Here is a 24,171-nt window from a genome sequence, read left to right on the forward strand (position 1 = left end):
CAGTGTTACCCATATGAGGATGAGGTTCCCCTTTGTGTCTGGTTCCTCTCAAGGTTTCTTCCTTACCATCTAAGGGAGTTTTTCCTCACCACTGCTGCCTGAGTCACCTCAGACTTGCTCATTGTGAATTAAATCCATCTAATATTAATCTTGAATTTTGTATTCTATTAAGCTTTATATTATTCTTTATATTAAACTTTTGTTCTATGTTTATGTTCTGTAAAGCTGCTTTGAGACAATGTCAATTGTAAAAAGCGCTATACAAATAAACTTGAATTGAATTGATTAGTAGGTAACGAGTTCAAAAACAGATAGCAGACTTTCTTTTGCTCTTTAAGTATTATCAGATCTAGTGTAGTCTTCGATAACATGCCAACCTTTATCATTTTGCATGTCTATCTTTTTTTTTCTTGTCAGGTGGAGAAAAACAGAGTGCGACCGTTTCCTCATCCATCACATCATACACCATCACCAGACTGCCAGCCAGCTCCGCCTACAAGATCCAGGTTTCCTCTTTAGTCAGGGATCGGGAAGGAAGTTCAGCTACAGTCACCGCACGGACCTGTGAGCCTGTTGTCTGTATTTTTTAAAAAAATAATGGAAAAGCAGATAACAGGTATGAAGGTAGAGTAACATTGTTTAGTAATATTTACTTTGGTTTTGCTTTACAGTGGATCTTCCTAAAGTGAACGGTTTCAGTGCTCTGAACATCACTGACGATAGCGCTGCACTCAACTGGACCAGAGTTACAGGAGCTTCTGGGTATCTTCTGTCCTGGAGACATATATCAGGTCTGATCTTGAATTACAGCTAGGTTTACTATCTGATCAGACATCCTGACATGTTTTATAGCGTTTTACTGTTGGAAACTAGGCACAGCATTAGAGGAACTGAGTCTGTGTAGCGGACCGGTTCAGTCGTTCATTCATTTTCAGGAAGTGCTTTATTCCGGTCAGACATGCGATGGATCCGGAGTCAAACACTTGGAAAACTGGGAACTCTGGGCATGAGGTTTGAATACATTTTGAATGGGATCGTTTATCTCAGGACAAAATTACACATACACACATTCACATTTGAAGTAGGGCTAATTTAGCATAGCTAATCCACCGACTAGCACGTTTTTGAGATGCGTAAGAATGTACTGGATGATATATTATACTATGTAAGTTAATAATGCTTTACAGTTGTTTTTGTGTGTAGTTTATTCTTCTTTAAGGTGTAAAAATGTCATTTATTTACCGTCATTCAAAAGTAGATTAAGCTTAAAAACACCCAAATAAAAAACAAGCAAAAATGCAAACCAAAGATTGGGCAAATCCCTGACAAGTCTGCGGTATCTTAATTTTGTATAAGTATGAAAGTTTTCGAGTTCTTTTTTATTTTCTAAATAAAAACTAGTTTCATGTAGTTTCATATGTTATTTTTTGTGCCTATTATGTTCCTCCAGGTTTCTTCATTTCACTGCATAACCATAAAACATGCTAATAGATGGTTTGGCTACACGAAATAGCCAATGGTGTGTGTTAATTGAGCCGTGTGCTGGACTAGTATCCACTCCAGTGTGTATTCATCCCTAAAGACCAGTGTTCCTGGGATACTCTTAAGATCCACTGCTACTCTGACCAGGATAAAGCATTTCATTAATAGCCCCCATAAATAACCCCCAAATAAATTACAAAACGATTGTCTTCACCGCCTCCTACAGAGCTCCAGAGTACCACTGAAAAATTGGGACCTGGTTTTACCTCATTTAAGATAAAAAACCTGCAGTATGGAAGAACTTACATCTTCAACATCCGGCCCCTCTACGGAGAGGTAGAGGGTCCGGTGACGACGGTTACCAAACGGATCGGTAAGAGATGACGATGGTTAAAGATTTGAATATAATGATAAAAGTGTAGTGTATTGACTTGGACATATTTTTTCACAAGTTACTTTTCCTTGTACTATTAGGACGTATAGTTTATCTAGGAAGGTGCACGTAGCATACCTACAGTACAATTAGCTTCAATCAGTTAGTAGCGGTTCTTAAGGTCCAATTATGTGGTTTAAATTATACTAAGTTTATCTTATATAATGTGATACTTACCGGTCATGTTACTTACTGTGCAATATGTACTGTAGTTAAGGTAAGTTGTGTCAGTCTGGTTATGGAAGAACATGCAAGCATTTTGTGTTGTACCCTGTACTTCTGGACATGAGAGTAAACTTGTCACTGACGTGTAATACGTGTGTGATTGTACAGTAGGTGCATCCCACCTCATTCCTGTCCAGCATGCAACATCAGCCCCTGTTCCAGCAAGCAAAGAGTTCGGCATCAACACTACAGCCATCAACGACACCAGCAAGACCAGCACTACTCAGAGACCTACAGCCAAGCCAAACCTGACGGTCACTAAAACCTCCCAAAGAATAACCACCTTCTCCACTGCAGCTAGAGACCAAACCACTCTCTCCAGTCCCCCATCCGGACCGGGTAAACGTTTATACATGACGCAAATACACGTCGAACTCTGAGCTACTTAAAATGTTTAATTGCCGGGTATGAAAATATGCACGTAAATGCAAATCTAAGTTAATGTGTTGCTTTTAATCCAAAACCACTTATGTAAGAACTCTAGAGCAGCTGCACCATTTCCTGTTCTGGGTGGGTTATTTTCTGCTTTTGTGCAGTGAACTGTGAGCAGTAAGCTTTTAAAAAAAATGCCACTTTTAGAAAATCGGTCTTGGCATGGTTTGGAGAGACGGAGACTTTTAAAATACAAACTTTTTTTTAATTTAAACAAATGAAAAATATGTCATGTCATTAATTTTGCTGTTAGAGCTGAGCAGAAAGGAGTTTCTCATTCATTTACTCCACGGTGATGTGTAAGGTCTGAGATTATGTCTTAATAAGTTCTACACTGCAAATGTGTCTCAGTGTGTGGCAGGGTGAAAGCAGACATTGTGTTTCTGGTTGATGAGTCCTGGAGCATCGGTTCTAATAACTTTGGAAAGCTGAAGGACTTCCTGTTTAGGATTGTGACTTATTTCCCTGTAATCGGGCCACAAGGCACCCAGGTAAGGCCATGACACTGCATGACTGAAATCAATACGTTTGAAAAAAAAACCATGACAGCACGTCCTGTTATTGGTCTTATGACACAGGAATTTGGCAAAGCATTTTAAAGGAACCATGTAAGAACCCATGTTGATATGGGTGACGAAGGTGATGGGGAGACTGGAGCAACTGGCTCAAATTCAGTCCGGCTCACGAACGATATACTCGGCTTCATTTCTCTTCGTAGTCTGCAAACCGTCTGAGATATAAAACAAAACCACATTAGATAACATAAAAAACTCTTCTGTACAATGTTTTACTCTGTGTAATCGGCACAAATTAAATGAACAAACAAATAAGAGTCTCTAGAACTCACAGAAGGTCGCCCTCTGGTGGCATGGTGGAAAAATGTCTGTGATGAGATAAAGATGTAAAATGCATTCGAATAGAAGAGTTTATTTTGTCACAGATACTTTGCAGCACAATGGAATGCTTTCCTCGCATATCCCAAGTTTGGCGGTTGGGGTCAGAGCTCAGGGTCAGCCATGATGCAGTGCCCCTGGGGCAAGGAGGGTTGGGGGGGCTTGTTCATGAACCCAACAGTGGCAACAGTGTTAAAAATATCCATTATTAGCATCTAATTAAGGGGGCACAGTGGCTTAGTGGTTAGCACGTTCGCCTCACACCTCCAGGGTCAGGGTTCGATTCCCGCCTCCACCTTGTGTGTGTGGAGTTTGCATGTTCTCCCCGTGCCTCGGGTGTTTACTCCGGTTTCCTCCCTCGGTCCAAAGACATGCATGGTAGGTTGATTGGCATCTCTGGAAAATTATCCGTAGTGTGTGAGTGTGTGAGTGAATGAGAGTGTGTGTGTGTGCCCTGTGATACACCGTCCAGGGTGTATCCTGCCTCGATGCCCGATGACGCTTGGGATAGGCACAGGCTCCCCGTGACCCGAGGTAGTTCAGATAAGCGGTAGAAAATGAGCGAGTGAGCATCTAATTACAGCACTGGTCTGGATTTGTGCTCGTTTTCTCAGATAGCTGTGGTTCACTACAGTGATCAGCCCAGGATCGAGTTCAGCCTTAACACACATAGAGATCGCAGCTCTGTGCTGAAAGCCCTCAGGCAGGTTCACTACGGAGGGGGAAACACCAGAACAGGTGAATACATACACACATTACATGTAAGCCAAAAATAATACACCTTAACAGTCTGATACACCTGCCATGATCATGCTCTTTTGTTTTGTGTGTGTAGGTCGAGGGATCAGTTATGTTCTCAGGGAGTTGTTCCGGGAGTCTCTGGGGATGAGGCAGAATGCTCCTCACGTACTGGTCCTGGTGACAGATGGGAAAGCCCAGGATGATGTTGAACCACCCTCCAGAGTAGCACATGTTCTAGGTCAATATCGCATGCTTTGTGTCATTACAAGATCTCAACCAGCTGGACACTTTCATCTACATTGGCTCTCTTACAGACTGTGTTGTATTTATAATGTAAATGTTAGATTTAGCCACACTGATCAATTTTTTCATTTAAATAATGCTGTTTGTTTGTTTGTTTGTTTGTTTGTTTGTTTGTTTGAATGTTGAATTGGACAAAAAAGCACCAGTAAGACAGAAAAATAATCCAGAAATAAAAAAAATAATAAAAGAAAAAATATCATGATTACATGGTACATAAAATGATCACGCCGATCACACAGGAAAGATTTTAGATATAGAGATTTGCACAAATGTACCGGAAACAACAGAATAAAGTACGGAGCTTGTCCGTTTACTTGACGTGTGTTTCAGGAGTGAGTGTGCTGGCCATCGGTATTGCAAATGCTGACATTCAAGAGCTTAAAAAAATAACTTCAGCAACCACCTACAAGAACGTCTTCTTCGCTGCTGACTTTGATGATCTGCCCTCCATCGAGAGAGAGCTGATCAGCAGCATCTGCAGCGAGGCTCTGATGTCCGAGTTTCAGCACCATAAAGAGGTCATTCATTATCGACCAGAGAACACAATATGCACCGTATACACAAACTTATACATTATGCTAATCAATACCAAAAAAAATGTGTTGTATAATAGAGTTTGTGTTACTGAAGGTCAAGGCAAGATCCACTGAGGAGCCTTGAATCCTAGTTTTTGAGTTGTTATAGCAGAAAAGCACGTTATTTATTTATACAACGTCTGGCAGATGCCCTTAATCTAGAGCGATTTACATTTAATCCCATTTCTTATACAAGTAAGGCATTGAGGGTTAATGGCGCAGCAGCGTCAGGTTGGTGGATGATTCCAACACCTTAACCACTAAGCTCTGCTGGGGTTCAACTGCGTTCCAGGTAATATTATTAACCAGGGTTGCCAGGTCTCCGAAAACTATTTACCTTCTGAAAACTTTCCAGAAATTTTGAATCTCAGAAAACATAAAACCTGAGACCTTCTCAGAAATTTGGATGATTGAAATAGGACAATTTTTCCCCTTAAATGGGAAACGTATCTGTGATGTACAGATATTATCCAGTCCATAACCCAGAACATGACCTTCTCCCAAGCGTTTCTGTGCATCATAGTCTTACTGTCTGCATTTTGCAAAAAATAATTTAATTTACATTCTTTTTAGTCGCTATAAAAAAAGATATCGTAAGTATATTTTAAAATGAACCCAATCTGGCAACCCTAATCTGTCATTAATTGTCCTGCAAGTGGTAATTCACTCCAAGTGATGTGGGATGTGGTAGCCTAGTGGTTAAGGTGGTGGGATACCAATCAGAAGGTTCCACCAAGCTGCCACTGCTGGGCCCCTGAGCAAGGCCCTTAACCCTCAATTGCTCAGTTGTATAAAAATGAGATTTAAAAAAATGTACGTCGCTCTGGATAAGGGGCGTTTGTTAAATGCTGTAAGTGTAAATAATTAGCATTTCATATTTACTTTTCTTTCATGACCCGATCTTAAGCTTAAGACGTGTTTGTTGACGTAAGTGACTATTTTCTTCCATCGCTTTATCCATAGCCTGCCCAACTGGACATACAAACCACTGACCCGGTGTCTGTTTCCAAGCCCGAGGGTCCCTGTCCAATCCAGTGCAAGGTACCATATCTGATACGGCACCTATTCGATCCTCCGAACTTGTCATTTCAATCTAAGCTAATAAAGATTTCCTGAATTTTCTTATACAGGGTCAAAAAGGAGAAAAGGTTTGTTTTTTTTTCTCTCTTACTGAATCATTACTTCATTAATGAATCAATCATATCTAATTTTATCTATTATATCTATATAGTAATATACACATTCTGTAATAACATCTGTCAACTCACAGGGGGATGCGTTCGGACACGGCGGTCTGGTACGTTAGACACTGGATTGGATTTAGATGATTAGTATTCATAGTGTTTCCGATCTTAATTCACGTTTGAATCCGATTCACAGCGCCCGAAGGTAGACGGCGATGATTACGATCCGTTCACCTTAAAGGCTAAAGGGGAGAAAGGAGAGAGGGTGAGTAACACTGTGCGCCAAAACTTAATATAAAACGTGTACACTTTCTTCTTAGTGACTTAGATCGTTATGTTCAGAGATTTTAATTATGGGATTCGGTTGCAGCTTGTTTTATTGATTAAAGGGTGTCTGCCATTATTAGTATTATTGTTTCAGACCTATTGGTTGTTATGTGACTCAGGTGGTGCTGCACACTTTGTTCCCACCTGTTTTTTCTTTCCTTTTTTTTTAAAATGAGGAGGAACATGAAAGTTTTCAAGGGGGCCACGGTGGCTTAGTGGTTAGCACGTTTGCCTCACACCACCAGGGTTGGGAGTTCGATTCCCGCCTCCACCTTGTGTGTATGGAGTTTGCATGTTCTCCCCGTGCCTCGGGGGTTTCCTCCGGGTACTCCGGTTTCCTCCCCCGGTCCAAAGACATGCATGGTAGGTTGATTGGCATCTCTGGAAAATTGTCCATAGTGTGTGAGTGTGTGAGTGAATGAGAGTGTGTGTGTGCCCTGTGATGGGTTGGCACTCCGTCCAGGGTGTATCCTGCCTCGATGCCCGATGACGCCTGAGATAGGCACAGGCTCCCCGTGAGCCGAGAAGTTCGGATAAGCTGGAGAAAATGAATGAATGAATGAAAAGTTTTCATGCTTTATCAGAATTATGGTCTGTTAGGAAATCCACAGACATACCGTACGTTTGTTTGGTTTGTAAATCAAAAATGAATTAAAAGAAAAAGTTTACATAGATGTCATCTTCCATGAATTGCAATAAAAAGTGGCAATATAATGGGTTATATAATATTTACATTCACAGCATTTATCAGACGCCCTTAGCCAGGCTTACATTTTATCTTATTTTTATACAACTGAGCAATTGGGGGTTAAGGGCCTTGCTCAGGGGCCCAGCAGTGGCAGCTTCGTGAACGTTGGAATCGAACTCACAACCTTCCGATTGGTAGCACCTTAACACCGTAACCACTAGGCTACCACATCCCAACACATAATATGATTTCTACTGGGTTTTTGGATTCGATCCTTGAACAAACTTAAGTTAAAACTTTTACTGTATGTTAAATAAAAACCCCTGGGATCATCCTCTTATCCTCCTATCTGATATTAAACACTGATAATGTTAACACACCAAAGTTGATTATTTTTCATTAAAAACACACCCTGAAATGTTTTATTCCTTATATCACAAAAAATCGTCTATGATTAGTATAAAAATATATATATATTCAGGATTTTTTTAAAAATGTATTCGGGATCAACTTGTCACTAACTTGGTCATTAATACAGTATATCTATATAGTCAGAAACAAAAAAATCAACTATTATAATTAAAGGAAAACTCCACTGAGACTAAACAAGGCAACCACTAAGACACCGTGCCCCCCCCCACCCCTACAATAGATTATATTCAACTTTATTAACTTTATTTTCCTTGTACATGGGTACAAAGCAATGAAATATATAATGCAGTTATCTAACCAGAAATATAAACATATATATATATATATATATATATATATATATATATATATATATATATATATATATATATATATATATATATATTTGCATAAAATTTATACAGTGATATACTGCAGTTTTATCAGTATGGACTTTGTGTAATTTGTCTTCAGGGTCTTCCAGGAACTGATGGCATACCCGGTGTACCGGGACGACCAGGTCGAACTGGACCTCCTGGTTCTGCTGGACTGAGGGTAAAGCACTTACTGGTCAAATGAGTAATCAGAGACTTCAAAGTTCAAGTAACATCTGTAAATTTACTAATAGAAAAATATTATATATAATTTATGACGTATGCTATAGAATGTACTGTCTTTGTACTGTAATTGCTCCACAGGGTTCTCCGGGTGTTCCAGGGGATATGGTGAATATCTCATCACAACACATTTATTTAACTATTTATTAAAAGTATATCTGCACTAGAGCTAAGCTACGTTCACACATACGGCGATTTTATTGCCGCTAGTCTTCAGTCGCTGTGCTACGAAGTCGTCGGAAGGTGTTCCTTACTACCGGTTGCCATAGTAATACGCAATCACGTGTCAGTGGGTGGTGCGACTCACGTTCCACTTAGTAAACAGCCGATACGTTTTTATCGCCACTGAATTCAGTTTATATTTGTATTGTGTTTTTATTGCAAATGGACATTGTTTTAAAACAGCTTTATAAGAATTTAGAATAAAACTTTGCTCCCATTGGTAGTTGGATAAAATTATAGCGTTCGGCGTCAGTTCAGGCAGGCCACATAGTCAAACTCGGCTATCAGCTGGTGTCAATTTTCTAACCCCGCCCATCAGCTGATCTGATTCCTAAGTGCGCTATTGGTCTTTCAAACAGGGCGCCCTATTTAAATGCGTTTTTCAGTCTGTCTGCTTGGCTGATTCCTCCGCATTGCTGCAACCCACCTCCTCCCCTAGCTCCTCCTTGGAACTGTGTGTTTAACTAAAGCAGTGTCATTCTGTTGTCACTGATGCAGGCTCTGTTCTAAATGGGGGGGGGGGGGGGTTGTCTGGCTGCTTTCCCAGTTAATGGGAGATTGTCCCCCCACGACGCTGCTGCTGTTCCCTGACTAGCTTTCATGGAGCTCATGAAAAGGATGGGGAATTCAGAACAGAGCCATACCGCCAAATGTAAATTTCATAAGCTCGCAAATAAAAAATTTAAATATTTCAAAGAATTGTCTTTATTTTGACTCAAGTGGTCCTGACTGAAATGGTAGTTTTCTCATCACTGTGGATACGGTCACATAGTCAGCAACGATCTTATTGAAAACGAATAAACTCTGATCGCTTTTGTTGCTGCAAGCTGAAGTATGTGTGAACATAGCATTAGTCATCTGTTATTATCTAATATGCCTTACCTGGTTACACCTGTATGATCAATATATCTGGAGTTAATTCAGGTCAATGTGAATTATAAGTATGAATGACCTGAAGTAAGAAGTAATTCCAGTCAATTTATTGATTTTGTTTATTTTTTTTTTTTCCATTTCCTGCTCTAAATACATGCTGTTTCTTGTGGTGGGTTTACAGGGACCACCTGGTATTACAGGACCGAAAGGTCAGCGAGGGGAGAGAGTAAGTTTTACTTAGTCTGATATCTGTCCTGGTTGGTATTTATGAAAATTGAACATAGTGTAGTTAGCTGGTTTTATAAACCATCGTAGAAACTGAACCGTTCAATCGAGTAAGCTAAAAATCAGATTTATTTCATTTCTGCAACTGAGCACTCGAAGGTTACGCTGGTCCTGGGATTTAAACGCATCACACATCTTACATCAAGACAGAGATTTGCTATGACTTTAGTGAGTTTTTGTTTATATAATGTGTTAAATGCATTCACGTTCTCCTTCATTATTCTGTATTCATGCACTTGGCTTGACTGTGTGTTAATATGTTTTAGCATTTATTTTTAGCATCGGCAGTTAATTTACTCTAACAAAACTCACCTGGAAGGCTAGCTTATAAAAGAAAAATTTAGTATTTTTTCAGCTCTGATGTAAAATGAAGCACTAACTGATAATGGGACTGAATCTGTTTTGCAGGGAGAACCTGGGTATGTAATGGGAAGCATGGACGTCCCCCCGGGACGTAAAGGAGAACCAGGATCGTCTGTATGTTCATTTAAAATTATTTTCTTGCCCATTTCCATATGATTATATTAATACAGTTATAGCTGATGTATATATTTTTCTGTATAACAGGGTCCTCAAGGGCCTCCAGGTGTTCCAGGCGTCTCAGGACCTCCAGGACTCCCAGGTCAGCCTGGACCACCTGGAATACAAGGCATTTCTATAAAGGTAAACAGTTAAGACAACAAAAGGTTTGGTTGTAATGCTGGTCTCTGCTGTTAAAGGATCTGGCTGATACTGACCGTTAAACATAATTTAATTCGATAAATGAAATTAAAATGGAAAAAAAAAAACGAGAAACGACAGAATTATATTGTTCCCTGAAAATATACGATTAAATAAATATATCAATAATAAAGTGATCTGCTAGAATGTATTTGAATCAATTTAATTTAGTTAAGTTTTTAAAATACTTTTAAAGTAAGGAAAGTTAGATACAATTGTTTAAATGAAATTTATGTGTTAAGCTGTTTTTATAACATTCAAACCACCAGAAAAAGATTTGTTTTTGTTTGTTTGTTTACTGATTTAAACTATCTATAAAATTAGTAAACTTTTTATTAGATTTGCAACGGCGTTAATGCTTTACAAAACTGTTGTAATTAACATGGAATCATAGTGAGGAGGTAAAAAACAAGGGCGTCGATTTGGGTAGGGATGGTCGGTAGGGATGTCCCTACCAGTATCCAGGGAACACTCAATTGTCCCTAGCAATAATTGGACCAAGCCCATGTATATTTATACATAACCACTGATATCCGTCTGTGTCTTGTGCTTTTTTACTTATTTCATTTAACATTTATCCAGGAATCATTAAATAAGATGAAAATATTTTACAACGGCGTTCTGTAAAAAATAGTGCAACTAGTGGAACACAAACGGTTAACAGATTTACCCCCTGCAATGAATCCCGCCTCTGTAACTCACCTCTCTAAAAGGATTGGCCTTTGCCTTTTTGAGTCCCGCCTCTCTAACCCACGTCGCTGTTTGATTGGCTTTGTCTTTCTCGCTAATGTGTTGAGGTCGGCTGCAGCTAGATTCCGTTGTATGAAGCAATATGCAACGTGATTATGCAGGTTACCGGTATGTGAGGTAGAAAGTATTCTTATAACAACAGTTTTATACACAATATACGGGGAATGTTGTCCCCACCAATGTCAAATAAATTATGTCCCCACCAATGTCAAATAAATGATGTCCCCACCAATGTCAAATAAATTATGTCCCCACCAATGTCAAATAAATGATGTCCCCACCAATGTCAAATAAATTATGTCCCCACCAATGTCAAATAAATGATGTCCCCACCAATGTCAAATAAATTATGTCCCCACCAATGTCAAAATCAAACTTTCGCCATTGGTAAAAAATACAAATAAAATTTTGTAAAAAGTACAAATTGACTGCTGTAATTCAATCATGTGCAAAATATTATTTAAAAATATATACATTAAAATAAGATAACAGTGATATGTAATAAATGTGTTAGAAAAATCAGCACAAATTTAAACGTGTTACAAATTGACAACTGTGAAATTTATTCTTGCAAGAAATTCATGGTTAATTAAAAAAAATAAAAATCTAATTACTTTAAGAACTGGAGGACAAATCACAAAAATGTATGCCACAAGGTGTTTGTGTCAGGACTCAGCTCGGACTTTGGCCACGTGCATTTGTTTGTGTTCTTCGTCACGTGTCTGCCCCGCCCTTGTCTGCTCCTCCTGTCTCCACACACCTGTTTCCCTTTGTCATCACCTTGTCTATTTATCTGTGCCACGTTGCCTTGTGCAGCGCGGAATCTACTGTTGTCTTGTCCTGTCTTTAGTCCGTGTCATGTTTCGTGTTCTTTTGTTATTAAACCCCATTTATTTTTGCTATCCTGCATTTGGGTCCGTTTTTATCCCACATTCGTGACAGTTTGTTCCTGAGTGACCCCAGATCTGTATTTTCTAATATTTTACTATTATTACACACCCGATCCAACTAAGCAACTCATCTAACCGAACAAGCTCTTTCTGAGTTGATGTGTGAATGTTAAAACACAATGGAATGAAATGTAAATTTTGATGAAAATATGCTTGAGAAATATGTTCCTATTTGTATACCTTTACAGGGTGAGACCGGAGAGCTTGGCCTTAAAGTGAGTACATTTCCCAAAATTATACCGTCGATTAACAATTAGTTGTTAAGTGATTATTGTAAATGTGATTTCTTTTCTTTTAGGGCCCACGTGGCAAGCCAGGTCCCAAAGGAGAAAAAGGGGAAGTTGGAGAAAATGTAAGTTATTTAAATTCTTAGATAGTTATCAACAACTCAGAAGCTTTTTATACTCAGAGGTATACTACTTCTTCTTCTTTCGACTTTTCCCTTTAGGGGTTGCCACAGCGAATCAACTCTCTCCACCTATCCCTATCTTCTGCATCCCCAACACTTGCACCCACTAGCTTCAAATCCTCATTAATTACATGCATATACAGTACCTCCTCTTTGGGCTTCCTCTTTGCCTCCTGCCTGGCAGCTCCATGTCCAACATTCTTCTACCAATATACTCACTCTCTCTCCTCTGAACATGTCCAAACCATCTTAATCTGGCCTTCCTAACTTTGTCTCCCAAACGTCCAATATGAGCTGTCCCTCTGATGTACTCGTTCCTAATCCTGTGCAATCTTGTCACTCCCAAAGAGAACCTCAACATCTTCAGTTCGGCTACCTCTAGGTCTGACTCTAAAACATACTCTAAACCATACAGCATGGCCGGTCTCACCACTGTCCTGTACACCTTCCCCTTGATTCTAGCTGATATTTTCCTATCACACAGAACTCCTGACACCTTTCTCCACCCACTCCAACCTGCCTGCACTCGCTTCTTTACCTCTTTCCCACTCTCTCCATTACTCTGGGCTGTTGACCACAAGTACTTAAACTTCTGTACCTTCTTCACCTCTTCACCTTGTAACCTTACTGTTCCACTTCCCTCCATTCATTCACACACATATACTCAGTCTTACTACGACTGACTTTCATTCCTCTTCTCTCCGGTGCAAACCTCCACCTCTCCAGGTTTTATACTCAGAGGTATACTGCTGTATATAATCTTTACTGGAACTCTACAAGCAACACCTTAACAAAATATCCTCCTGTTTACTGTACAGTTTAGTATCAATTTAAAATGAATTCACACAACTGTGAAATTTTTCGAGCCAGCCACTAGCATTGGCGTCTTTTGCCATTCACTTGTTCATTGAAATTTGTATGTGGACATCTGACCGTTTCATACAACCGTCACATTCCAGATTTGTTCCACCTTTAGTCTTATAATAAGCTGCACTCTTATGGAAAGATGCTGGATCGTAGCTGTGGGGAATTGTGAACGATGATTGGTGAAATCAGACAATGTTTGTATGTTGAGGAGGGGTTCCAGTTCCAGTTCAGTTCAGTGTGGTTGAGTGAGAGTCAGAGTCAGAGACAGGGGTCTGTACAGGACACTCGAGTCCTTGCACTCCGTCCTTAACCTCCACATCATGTGTGGAGGTTAAGGATGTTCATGGAGCTCTGTGCTTATGTTCATAGAGCTATGTGCTTTGTGCACAGGAGCATTGTCGTTCTGGAACCGGTTTGAGTTTCTCCGGTTGAGTGAAAGGAATATACGACTGTATAGCATAAAAATACATTTGTGGAAGAGCCACATATGGGGGTGTGAGTCTTCTGTCTACAAACCTTTGGCTGTAAAGTGTATTTTGGGTACCATGTTGAACCATGTTGTTTAAACAGGGAACTGTGTAATTTTTGATGAAGCCATCCATTATTTTACAATAAGTATAATAACTAATTTATGAGTTGCTCAGAAACTCCAATTGTCTGTATATGACTGGAAGTTTTCCTTTCCAACGATCGCCTCACGCTTACTCATTAGGGATAAATACAAAGAAATTTAAATAGAAATATAATATTAATCTTAAACATTTTGTATATATGTATAAATCTCTGTTCTGTAAAGTTGCTTTGAGAAATTGTTTATTGTGAAAAATTCAATTTAAAAATGTGTTCTGAATTCAATTGAAGATGAATTGAAAATGATTTTCTTTAAGAGTCTTCAGAACAAGGGGTGTACATTTTGCAGGTTTTTTCCCAATAATAAGCTACTTTTTCATCATAATCATAATTTCTTATTTCTAGAAAATAAGACTCAGAACTTAAATGGTGTTAACGTTAAAGGTGAGGTCTCTGATGTTTGAAAGCCAATGTCGACATATAAAATCACCAAAACAAACACGCCCCTAACCCAAACGGGTCCCACCCCTGTATTGGTAGCTCCGCCCACACATACATACGTAACCCAGGCAACTAACGGAAAGAAATGTGTCTTTATCATAGCTGAAGGGAAGAGCAATACGATTGTAGATAAACAAACAAGCAAAAATGCCACACAAGCATAATCATGTAAAGGACAAAGGCATATATTAGTTCTGTGTAACAAAGCAAAACCAACGTTACTCACCTATCGAGAAGGAAAAAAGCGCCTCGGCGTCTTAAGTAAAGTCGGCCACATATTCACAGGTCGGAGTTTCCCGAGTCAATAACTCCTGAGCTAAACGCTGTTACTACACAAAACGCGGTTGTAGCTGCCTCTCTACATTACTACGATAGAAAAGAGGTGTTATTTGTGTAGTAACAGCGTTTAGCTCAGGAGTTATTGACTCGGGAAACTCCAACCTGTGAATATGTGGCCAACTTCCTGCTCCTTCAGTTCTGTCCAGCGCTGGAAAGCTGATTCTATATTAACACGTCCTACTTCTTGCCTTATCGTAAGTCTTTCTTCTCTTTCTTTCTTTGTTTTTATCCTCCATGTCAATGTTAAAACTGCTTTCTGCTGTCACACATGCACACTGAACACTCTCTCTGCCCATATCGACAAGACCCGCCCCTTTCTGCTCATTGGCTACACGTTTGTTTTGATTTTTGTTTTGATTTTTGTTTATTATTCGGCCCGACTCAGTTCTCTGAAGCATTTCTCAAAAATCTGAGACCATGCCTTTAATTGTAGCTACAGTATATTATATATCTTATATTATTCTGTGTTTTCCATACTAACTTAAGGCTGAAAGTTTTAAAGAGATTGTAAAGTCAAATTAGATACATATGAAATATTTCAATATGAATTTTATAACCTTTATAACCTTATAACTGATTTATTTACATTTTTTTGGACAAGGGTCAAGCCGGCTTACCTGGAACGATAGGAGTGGATGGAAATCCTGGGCTTCCTGGACCTAAAGGTGAAAAAGTGAGTTCACATATTGTGGAACAAACATAACCAGTACGTTTCCTTCTTCCAACTCATTGGTCCATTGTGAAACAGTTCATTATCTTCTTCTCGGACCAACGCCTTATTTCACATCAGAGTTTGCCCTTGATCATTTAGAGTTGATAATTCAGGGTTTAAAATCATTGTCTGGCTAAAGAGAAAGGTTTATTTGAACATTCTTGGCTGTTATGTAGGGAGAAAATGGAGTTGGAATTCCTGGTGTCCAAGGTGTGCAGGGTTCTCCTGGAGAAAAGGTTTGTATTGTAGTCATTCTGAGTAAAAAACACGTACTAATTCGATATGTAATGCCATTTTGAAATGCTATTTTTTGCTGGTTTCAGGGAAATATGGGGCTTTCAGGGCCAGTTGGACCAAAGGTAAATTTGTAACGATTAAATCAATGGCCGAAATTATAATGATTGTTTCAACAATACTTGGAAAAAAAAAAGTTTGGCTTGTTCACAGGGTGAGCAAGGAATACAAGGAGCGACAGGACCGAGTGGCCTGAGGGTATGTGAAGGAGTTTGTCTTAAATTACCAGCTGACGTATATGTTTTCCTACAGATTTCTTTTGTCTGTGTTTAGGGGAAAAGAGGTTTGAAAGGAGAGCAAGGACTCAAGGTAATGTAACGACTCATCATTAAACCAAACCTCATTTACATGTCAGTCTCTTCTCGCAAAACATTCAATAGTCCCTTAAAGATACAGCATTGTTGAATCACAGTGGCATGTTAATAATACCTTATTGTTTCTATGGCAACAGCTAACAACAAGCCTCGTACGACGGATACGCGACATAGTCAAACATAAATAAAGTCTAATAGATTTACAAGAAAAATGTATACTTCATATAAAGACTGTAATGAGTTTCCAGTGTCAGAGCTTCGTAACAGTGGATGAAAAAGTCTTCAGGACTATTTATTTATAACGTGAACAATTTTTGGCTAATTAACTTCGAGAGAATAATAGAGATGCTGGTGATGGAGCAGCTATTTATTTATTTATTTATTTATTTATTTATTTATTTATACAATTTAAGTGAGAACAGGAAAAGTCTGGATTATTTTTCTAAAGCGCTTTTTTATTTTTTCATTATTGTCATGATTGGGTAATAGATATAGAATAGGAAAATTGTCAAAAAAAAAATAACCAAAGAGCCTTATTTTTGGTCATTTTTACGCATGTTTTTTGTTACAAATATTATGTTCTATATATTAGTCACATACAGTACTTTTCCTGCTTACTGTAAAGCACTTTAACTTCCGCGTCATCGATAGTCTAGGACACCGGTAGTTTAGCTTAGCTACATACAAATTAGTTTAGAATGCAGTGACACACTAAAGCAATAGCATGTTTATAATAAAGACACTTTATATAATAACACATTAAATCCATCAATAGATCTCAGAGGTTGTGTAAATGACTGATTTTTAACTGTTATCCTTACATTCACGTGTCACAGGGTGATCGTGGAGATATTGGGCCTATAGGACATCAAGGATTAGCAGTAAGTGATTCCTTTGCCTATGGTTCGTCTCCTCTCTTGCCAGAACATTTAACGACGTGCATATTTATCAGTGAAAAAACTTTCACCATGACAGAAAGAAGTGCAACAAGAAAGAAACTGGTTTTTAAACAACTTTTATCCTGCTGTTCTTCAGTTACAGTCTGGAACCTTGAAAACGGGTGTAACTTTGGGAACTATATTGTGAACCAGATGGAGAGCTTCAGTGAAGGATGACACTAATTACATATAACAAGCTCATTATTGAACCCCTGGAACAATGCTGGAGTCTTTGCCCATCAATAAAGGCAGGACTAAACACTCTCTGAGTTTGAAGGTTATTGAGATTTCCACTTCTCCTTTCTGGATACTAATAAAGCTGTAAACTTCCCAGAAGTCCAGTCTTAATTAGGTCGGTCTTTAAATACGACCTTATCGAGCACTCCATAGTCAATACGACAGCAGGAGCCTGTGAAGAAATAGTTAAATATCTAATAGCTAAACAAATTCACGCCAACTTGTGTACACAATATACTGATTCAGGACTTGAGTTGCTAATTGAGACACACCCTTTATTAAGATAAGATAAGATAAGGTAAGATATACCTTTATTCGTCCCGCAATGGGGAAATTTTCTGTTACAGCAGCAAAAATATATAAAAAGAATAAAGACATAATATAATATAATACGGTATATACAAAAACAAAAATGTATAAAAAGAGTAGTGGTTACACTAACAGACATATTGCACACAGGTACTATTGCACATTTTTCAAGATTTCTGTTATTGCACATGTTTAAAATACTTTGTTATTGTTTATTATTGCAGTTAAACAGTAATCTAGTGTGTAATTATGGTGACTGGTTCACTGGGAGCAGCTTTGGGTGTAAAGTTTAATAGCAGCAGGGAACGTATGTGTCGCTGCTTCAGACACTTAGGATGTAACAGTCTGTCACTGAAGGAGCTGCTCAGAGCTGAAACCGTTTCATACAGGGGGTGAGAGTCGTTCTCCAGCAATGATGATAGTTTTGCTACCATCCTCCTTTCTCCCACCTCCTGTTTAGTGTCCAGAGGAATCCCCAGGACTGAGCTGACCTTCCTGATCAGCTTGTCCAGTCTCTTCCTTTCTGCAGTAGAGATGCTGCTCGCACCATAGAATATGGCTGAGGCCACCACAGGGTCAAAAAAAAGTCTTCAGGAGCTCTCGCTGCACCCCAAAAGACCTTAGTCTCCTCAGCAGAAAAAAATCTGCTCTGTCCTTTCTTATAGATTGCCTCAGTGTTGTCTGTCCAGTCCAGTTTGCTGTTCAGATGAACACCCAGGTATTTGTAAGAGTCCACTCTCACAATGTCCTTTCCCTGAATGTTCACTGGTGGTAATAGTGAATTTCGTTTGTGCCTACGGAAATCCACCACCAGTTCTTTGGTTTTCTCCGCATTTAACTGGAGGCAGCTCCGTTGGCACCAGTCCACAAAGTTCTGGATCAGTCCTCTGTACTCCCTGTCATCATCATCCGTGATCAGACTGACGATGGCAGACATCAGAGAACTTCTGTAGGTGACAGGTTGCTGAGCTGAACATGAAGTCTAGCAATTAAGGTGAGGCTTAGCCATTGCACTGTGCTGACTTTTGACAAATTTTTATCCAGAACCTTCTTAACAGATCTGGTTTTGAAGTAGGAATAGTGAGATATGTACACGGTGACAAGGGTAGCCCACAAAATTGAACGGAATAGATATATATTTGACAAAAGTGAAAGTCAGGATGCAGAAAACTAGTTAAAAAATAGTTAATTAAAAAAATGGTTAAAAAGCATGCTCCGTGTGATAATACAAGTAAATTACTTTTCCACAAAATTGCTCCCTTTTCCCAGTGACAAAATTGCGCCAAGAGATGGTTCAGTACACATCTGTGATGCCCAATAATGTCCTTTTTTAATTCTTTTGTTTCCTCTGCAATCATCTCTACAGTTGGTCTGCTCCTCTGATGCTATTTCAGTTATACAGCATGCTATTAGGAGAGAATGGGTTGGGGCACCCTGGGGAAATTAAAGATGATTAGTGAGGGGAAAGACTTTGCTCCATACCCCTGTCTCTCTGTCTCTCTGTCTGTCTGTCTCTCTCTCTCTCTCTGATCAGCAATAGATTTAACCTCAGGCTTGAGCGCTACATGATCGCTATCAGGCTTGAGCCCTACATAATCGGCATTAATTGAAATGATTCACACTCCTGCATGAGGTTTTACCCAGATAAATATTGAGGTGTTTCACTATCCATAATTGTCAAGATCAATTATTTATCTCTCTCACTCATTCATTTTCTACCGCTTATCCAAACTTCTCGGGTCACGGGGAGCCTGTGCCTATCTCAGGTGTCATCGGGCATCGAGGCAGGATACACCCTGGATGGAGTGCCAACCCATCGCAGGACACACACACACACTCATTCACTCACACACACACTACGGACAATTTCCCAGAGATACCAATCAACCTACCATGCATGTCTTTGGACCGGGGGAGGAAACCGGAGTACCCGGAGGAAACCCCCAAGGCACGGGGAGAACATGCAAACTCCACACACACAAGGCGGAGGTGGGAATCGAACCCCCAACCCTGGAGTTGTGAGGCAAACGTGCTAACCACTAAGCCACCGTGACCCCCCAATTATTTATCTTTCCATTATAATTCTGCTGATGGAAAACCAACTTGAAGTCAGTTTAATAGGAAACTTTACTGACTTTTGATACACGTAATCGTACGACTGGATTGGTTCACTGCCGTGTCTTATATTAATAATTACACACCCAGAACCCCTGAGTCAAGATGAGGCTCTGGTGTAGAAGATAAGGAGGACAAAATGTGGATCTTCATGAAGCCATGTGCAGTCATTGAATCCTAATCATGTTTAAGATATAATGCATTGTATTTTTTTCTAAAACTAGGGTCTGCATGGAGCTGTTGGACCAAAGGGTGAGAAGGTGAATGTCAAACTTTTTATCAAATTTTTTTTTTTTAAATGCGTGTATAAAGTGTGTATAAATTTATGCAGAAGACTTCAAACACATCAGTTGCATGGATTGCTGCCCTTTTATATCTGGAAAATAGAGATATTGCATGTAACCTGATTATTATTCTAGACAGCATTATTCAAAGCTACTTATAGAAGAGGTTTAAAGTCTTGATCATAAAAAACACAACCTTGTGCTAGGACAAGAGCACCATAGAGGATATTTTGGAGAAAACATACAACAAATCTAACAAAATAGACGGTTATTTTAGTCCTTATTTTAGTCCTACATGAATGACGTACAGGAGCGTATTCCAAATATAACAGAAGTATTGAGAGATCATTCTGTCTCACAGGGAGAACATGGAGCACCAGGAGATCCGGCGAAAGGCGTAAACATTACAAAAATCACCTAAATCACTCATATAACAGATTTCTCACATCAGCGGATACTCAGTTTTGTTTTTCTTAAACAGATACTCGGACCCCCTGGCAAGAAGGGTGCAAGGGTAAGGAAAATATTGTTCAAGTAAATAACCTGATAAATAATATCAGCTGTGTTATTTACAGTCCTAATAACAACTTCGCATTCCTCAGCTTCTGAAGCAAAGGTAGGCCATCTGTAGGAGGCTCCCACGCACGCTGCGCTTGCTTTCGCTTGCTTTCGCTTGAACATAATCAGATCTGGCAGTTACTCTCTTTTTTTTTATTCCCCGTGGGACGCCGTCATCTACGTTGATAAAAGCGAGCAATATGGCCACCGCCTCTGTGATGATTCACACGCTGCTAATTAGTGAAGAGGGTATTCGTGTGAAACTAAAGTCTCCCAGAGGTCTACTTGTCAATGAATGCGACTCTCAGAAAAGGCGGCAATTACACTCCATACAGAGTTTCCATCGAGGTCTCAATTCGCCGCAGCATTCCGGCATGTGATTTGTGATGTTCATTAAAAGTTTGACTTGACATGTTGTATACTCCAAGCATGAAGGAGCTTGACAGTAATGATGCGATGAGTAAGAGTGCTGCACCTGTAATATAACGCTGTTGATTCATGCGTCTGCTGCCATTTGTGTCCCGCTGTTATTACATTTACAAATACACTTATGTGTTTCTCACACACACAACAAAACACTACAGGTCAGGGTTTGCCCGAAAAAACAGGAAACAAACAAATAAGTTGTGTGTTATATTTCTGTAGATGATGTCTGTTTCCTGTTTTAGTCACAGCCACATCACTAAAGTCCACAAATATCTTTAGCACTAAAACCTATGTTTTGTTTTTTTTCCCCACGCTTTGAGATTTTCACAATACGCAGTTAAGCAGCACAGTTACGACACAGTCAGGTGTTAAAACTGCAAACCTACTGATGTTATTTTTAACTTATTATTATTATTATTGTGTTTAAAAGTGCTCTTAAACGGATAAGAAAAGGCAAAAAGCAGAGACAAACCGCTCTCTGTATGTGTCACGTCTGCCACCGTGTCTGAAATTCCTTTCCTTCGATTGTTTACTATGCAAGCGGTTATATATAGAGTTCTATTTAAGGAGACGTCCGACTGCATTTGGGCAGCTCTGCGTGTAGCGCGTTATCATAAATGACTATTAAATAAACAATTCGAATGGCAGAAAAACCTCAGACATTCATTAGCGTTAGAAGCACTGTGTATCGGTAATGTATGCTGAGTTTATGGTGAATTATGGGTAATCGTATTGTTCATTAGCTTCAGAATATCAAAACATTCTTGAGATGATATGAGAATAGAAGTTAGGGTTAGGGTTAGACACAAGGGTTAGTGCTTAGGTTTAGACACAAGGGTTAGGGTTAGACACAAGGGTTAGTGTTTAGGTTTAGACACAAGGGTTAGGGTTAGACACAAGGGTTAGTGTTTAAGGTTAGAGACAAGGGTTAGAGTTAAACACAAGGATTAGAGGTTAGGGTTTAGGGTTAGACACAAAGGTTAGGGTTAGACTCAAGGGTTAGGGTTTAGGGTTAGACTCAAGGGTTAGTGTTAGACTCAAGGGTTAGGCACAAAGGTTAGGGTTTAGGGTTAGACACAAGGGTTAGAGGTTAGGGTTTAGGGTTAGACACAAGGGTTAGTGTTTAGGTTTAGACACAAGGGTTAGGGTTAGACACAAGGGTTAGTGCTTAGGTTTAGACACAAGGGTTAGGGTTAGACACAAGGGTTAGTGTTTAAGGTTAGAGACAAGGGTTAGGGTTAGACACAAGGGTTAGTGCTTAGGTTTAGACACAAGGGTTAGGGTTAGACACAAGGGTTAGTGTTTAAGGTTAGAGACAAGGGTTAGGGTTAGACACAAGGATTAGAGGTTAGGGTTTAGGGTTAGACTCAAGGGTTAGTGTTAGACTCAAGGGTTATGCACAAAGGCTAGGATTCAGGGTTAGACTCAAGGGTTAGAGGTTAGGGTTTAGGGTTAGACTCAAGGGTTAGTGTTAGACTCAAGGGTTAGGCACAAAGGTTAGGGTTAGACACAAGGGTTAGAGGTTAGGGTTTAGGGTTAGTCTCAAGGGTTTGGGTTTAGGGTTAGACACAAGGGTGAGAGTTTAGGGTTAGACCCAGGGTTAGGGTTTATATTTAGGGTTAGACCCAAGGACTAGGGTCGGACCCAAGGTTTAGGGTTCGACACAAGGGTTAGGGTTAGACACAAGGGTTAGTGCTTAGGTTTAGACACAAGGGTTAGGGTTAGACACAAGAGTTAGTGTTTAAGGTTAGAGACAAGGGTTAGGGTTAGACACAAGGGTTAGTGCTTAGGTTTAGACACAAGGGTTAGGGTTAGACACAAGGGTTAGTGTTTAAGGTTAGAGACAAGGGTTAGGGTTAGACACAAGGATTAGAGGTTAGGGTTTAGGGTTAGACTCAAGGGTTAGTGTTAGACTCAAGGGTTATGCACAAAGGCTAGGATTCAGGGTTAGACTCAAGGGTTAGAGGTTAGGGTTTAGGGTTAGACTCAAGGGTTAGTGTTAGACTCAAGGGTTAGGCACAAAGGTTAGGGTTAGACACAAGGGTTAGAGGTTAGGGTTTAGGGTTAGTCTCAAGGGTTTGGGTTTAGGGTTAGACACAAGGGTGAGAGTTTAGGGTTAGACCCAGGGTTAGGGTTTATATTTAGGGTTAGACCCAAGGACTAGGGTCGGACCCAAGGTTTAGGGTTCGACACAAGGTTTAGGGTTCGACCCAAGGTTTAGGGTTCGACACAAGGGTTAGAGTTAGACACAAGGGTTAGGGTTAGACACAATTGTTAGGGTTTAGGTTTAGACTCAAAAAGGAACCCATCCTCATGTGGCTGATAGTGAGGGGGTATAAATAACCAAATAAGTTTGGTCCTCTCCTTACAGGGGGATATCGGCCCGGACGGACCTATCGGACTTCAGGGAATTAAAGGTGTCCAAGGAGACAAAGGTGAAAAGGTAAAGCCGTGTTTGTGTATGTGATTGATCGCTTTATCAAGGAATGTTTCGACTTTGTGTATTGACTTGTACTTAAAGGGCAGTCCTGGCTTCGGGATTCCCGGACAGCCGGGTCCTAAGGGTGAGACCGGTGAGAGGGTGAGTGTCATTACTATATAAGCTGAGCTGTAAGCTAAATCAGCAGACTGAAATGCTACAGAAGTAACTTTGTGTATTTGTACACAGGGTAATGTTGGATTATCAGGGAAACCCGGACCTAAGGTAAATAAATATGTAGATTTTAACATTTAACAATTTACTGAAAGTCAAACATGAAACTGTGTTTCTGTGAGCAAATTACTCCAATCAGACCCACTTTAAAATATTACATTTACATAATCTGTAAAGAAAAGATTATCTATGTTAAAGTAATGTAGTTTTTCATAATTATGGCACCAAGTTCAGTGACGATGCTAATTGTCCACCATATTGGATTTTCCACCATTTTTCTTCCGTAAAAGTTGTCCCATCATCACCCAATTTTGAAACAAAAACAAAACAAATCATGTATCTCAGATTTATGATGTCAAATGAAGGTGATGTCTACCTGCCAAACAGGTAGTGAGGAGATTTAATTTTTTTATGGTAATGATGTATTTGGACCGAACATTGTCACATTGTACTCTTGTTTGATTTGCTTGGTTTATCTCCTTCTGGGCTTCTTCTGAGTTAAATGATGTGGACAAAAAGTGCTTGGATCACCAC

The 24,171-nt window shown here is 39.6% G+C and overlaps 1 protein-coding gene across 9 annotated transcripts in view; it reads left to right on the forward strand.

Annotated features, from left to right (window-relative positions):
- Nucleotides 1-24,171, forward strand: part of col7a1l (collagen type VII alpha 1-like) — a 116,717-nt gene that overhangs the window by 50,722 nt on the left and 41,824 nt on the right. For all 9 annotated transcript variants that reach the window (XR_007138698.1, XR_007138699.1, XM_027160394.2 and 6 more), the window contains exons 19-49: nucleotides 418-564; nucleotides 672-791; nucleotides 1,709-1,855; nucleotides 2,249-2,479; nucleotides 2,924-3,063; nucleotides 4,080-4,203; nucleotides 4,301-4,444; nucleotides 4,840-5,027; nucleotides 6,048-6,125; nucleotides 6,215-6,232; nucleotides 6,355-6,381; nucleotides 6,465-6,533; nucleotides 8,169-8,249; nucleotides 8,393-8,419; nucleotides 9,588-9,632; nucleotides 10,100-10,168; nucleotides 10,259-10,354; nucleotides 12,300-12,326; nucleotides 12,410-12,463; nucleotides 15,399-15,470; nucleotides 15,686-15,745; nucleotides 15,833-15,868; nucleotides 15,957-16,001; nucleotides 16,077-16,112; nucleotides 16,954-16,998; nucleotides 19,941-19,976; nucleotides 20,362-20,397; nucleotides 20,482-20,514; nucleotides 23,356-23,427; nucleotides 23,506-23,565; nucleotides 23,653-23,688. Coding sequence is in view for 7 of the 9 variants with exons in the window: in XM_027160394.2 (XP_027016195.2) it covers nucleotides 418-564; nucleotides 672-791; nucleotides 1,709-1,855; nucleotides 2,249-2,479; nucleotides 2,924-3,063; nucleotides 4,080-4,203; nucleotides 4,301-4,444; nucleotides 4,840-5,027; nucleotides 6,048-6,125; nucleotides 6,215-6,232; nucleotides 6,355-6,381; nucleotides 6,465-6,533; nucleotides 8,169-8,249; nucleotides 8,393-8,419; nucleotides 9,588-9,632; nucleotides 10,100-10,168; nucleotides 10,259-10,354; nucleotides 12,300-12,326; nucleotides 12,410-12,463; nucleotides 15,399-15,470; nucleotides 15,686-15,745; nucleotides 15,833-15,868; nucleotides 15,957-16,001; nucleotides 16,077-16,112; nucleotides 16,954-16,998; nucleotides 19,941-19,976; nucleotides 20,362-20,397; nucleotides 20,482-20,514; nucleotides 23,356-23,427; nucleotides 23,506-23,565; nucleotides 23,653-23,688 (2,399 nt within the window). In the remaining 2 variants the exon portion in view is untranslated. The remainder of the gene's footprint in view (nucleotides 1-417; nucleotides 565-671; nucleotides 792-1,708; nucleotides 1,856-2,248; nucleotides 2,480-2,923; nucleotides 3,064-4,079; nucleotides 4,204-4,300; nucleotides 4,445-4,839; nucleotides 5,028-6,047; nucleotides 6,126-6,214; nucleotides 6,233-6,354; nucleotides 6,382-6,464; nucleotides 6,534-8,168; nucleotides 8,250-8,392; nucleotides 8,420-9,587; nucleotides 9,633-10,099; nucleotides 10,169-10,258; nucleotides 10,355-12,299; nucleotides 12,327-12,409; nucleotides 12,464-15,398; nucleotides 15,471-15,685; nucleotides 15,746-15,832; nucleotides 15,869-15,956; nucleotides 16,002-16,076; nucleotides 16,113-16,953; nucleotides 16,999-19,940; nucleotides 19,977-20,361; nucleotides 20,398-20,481; nucleotides 20,515-23,355; nucleotides 23,428-23,505; nucleotides 23,566-23,652; nucleotides 23,689-24,171) is intronic.

Source organism: Tachysurus fulvidraco, chromosome 19 (assembly GCF_022655615.1).
Source record: "Tachysurus fulvidraco isolate hzauxx_2018 chromosome 19, HZAU_PFXX_2.0, whole genome shotgun sequence".
In the NCBI taxonomy this organism is placed as follows: domain Eukaryota; kingdom Metazoa; phylum Chordata; class Actinopteri; order Siluriformes; family Bagridae; genus Tachysurus; species Tachysurus fulvidraco.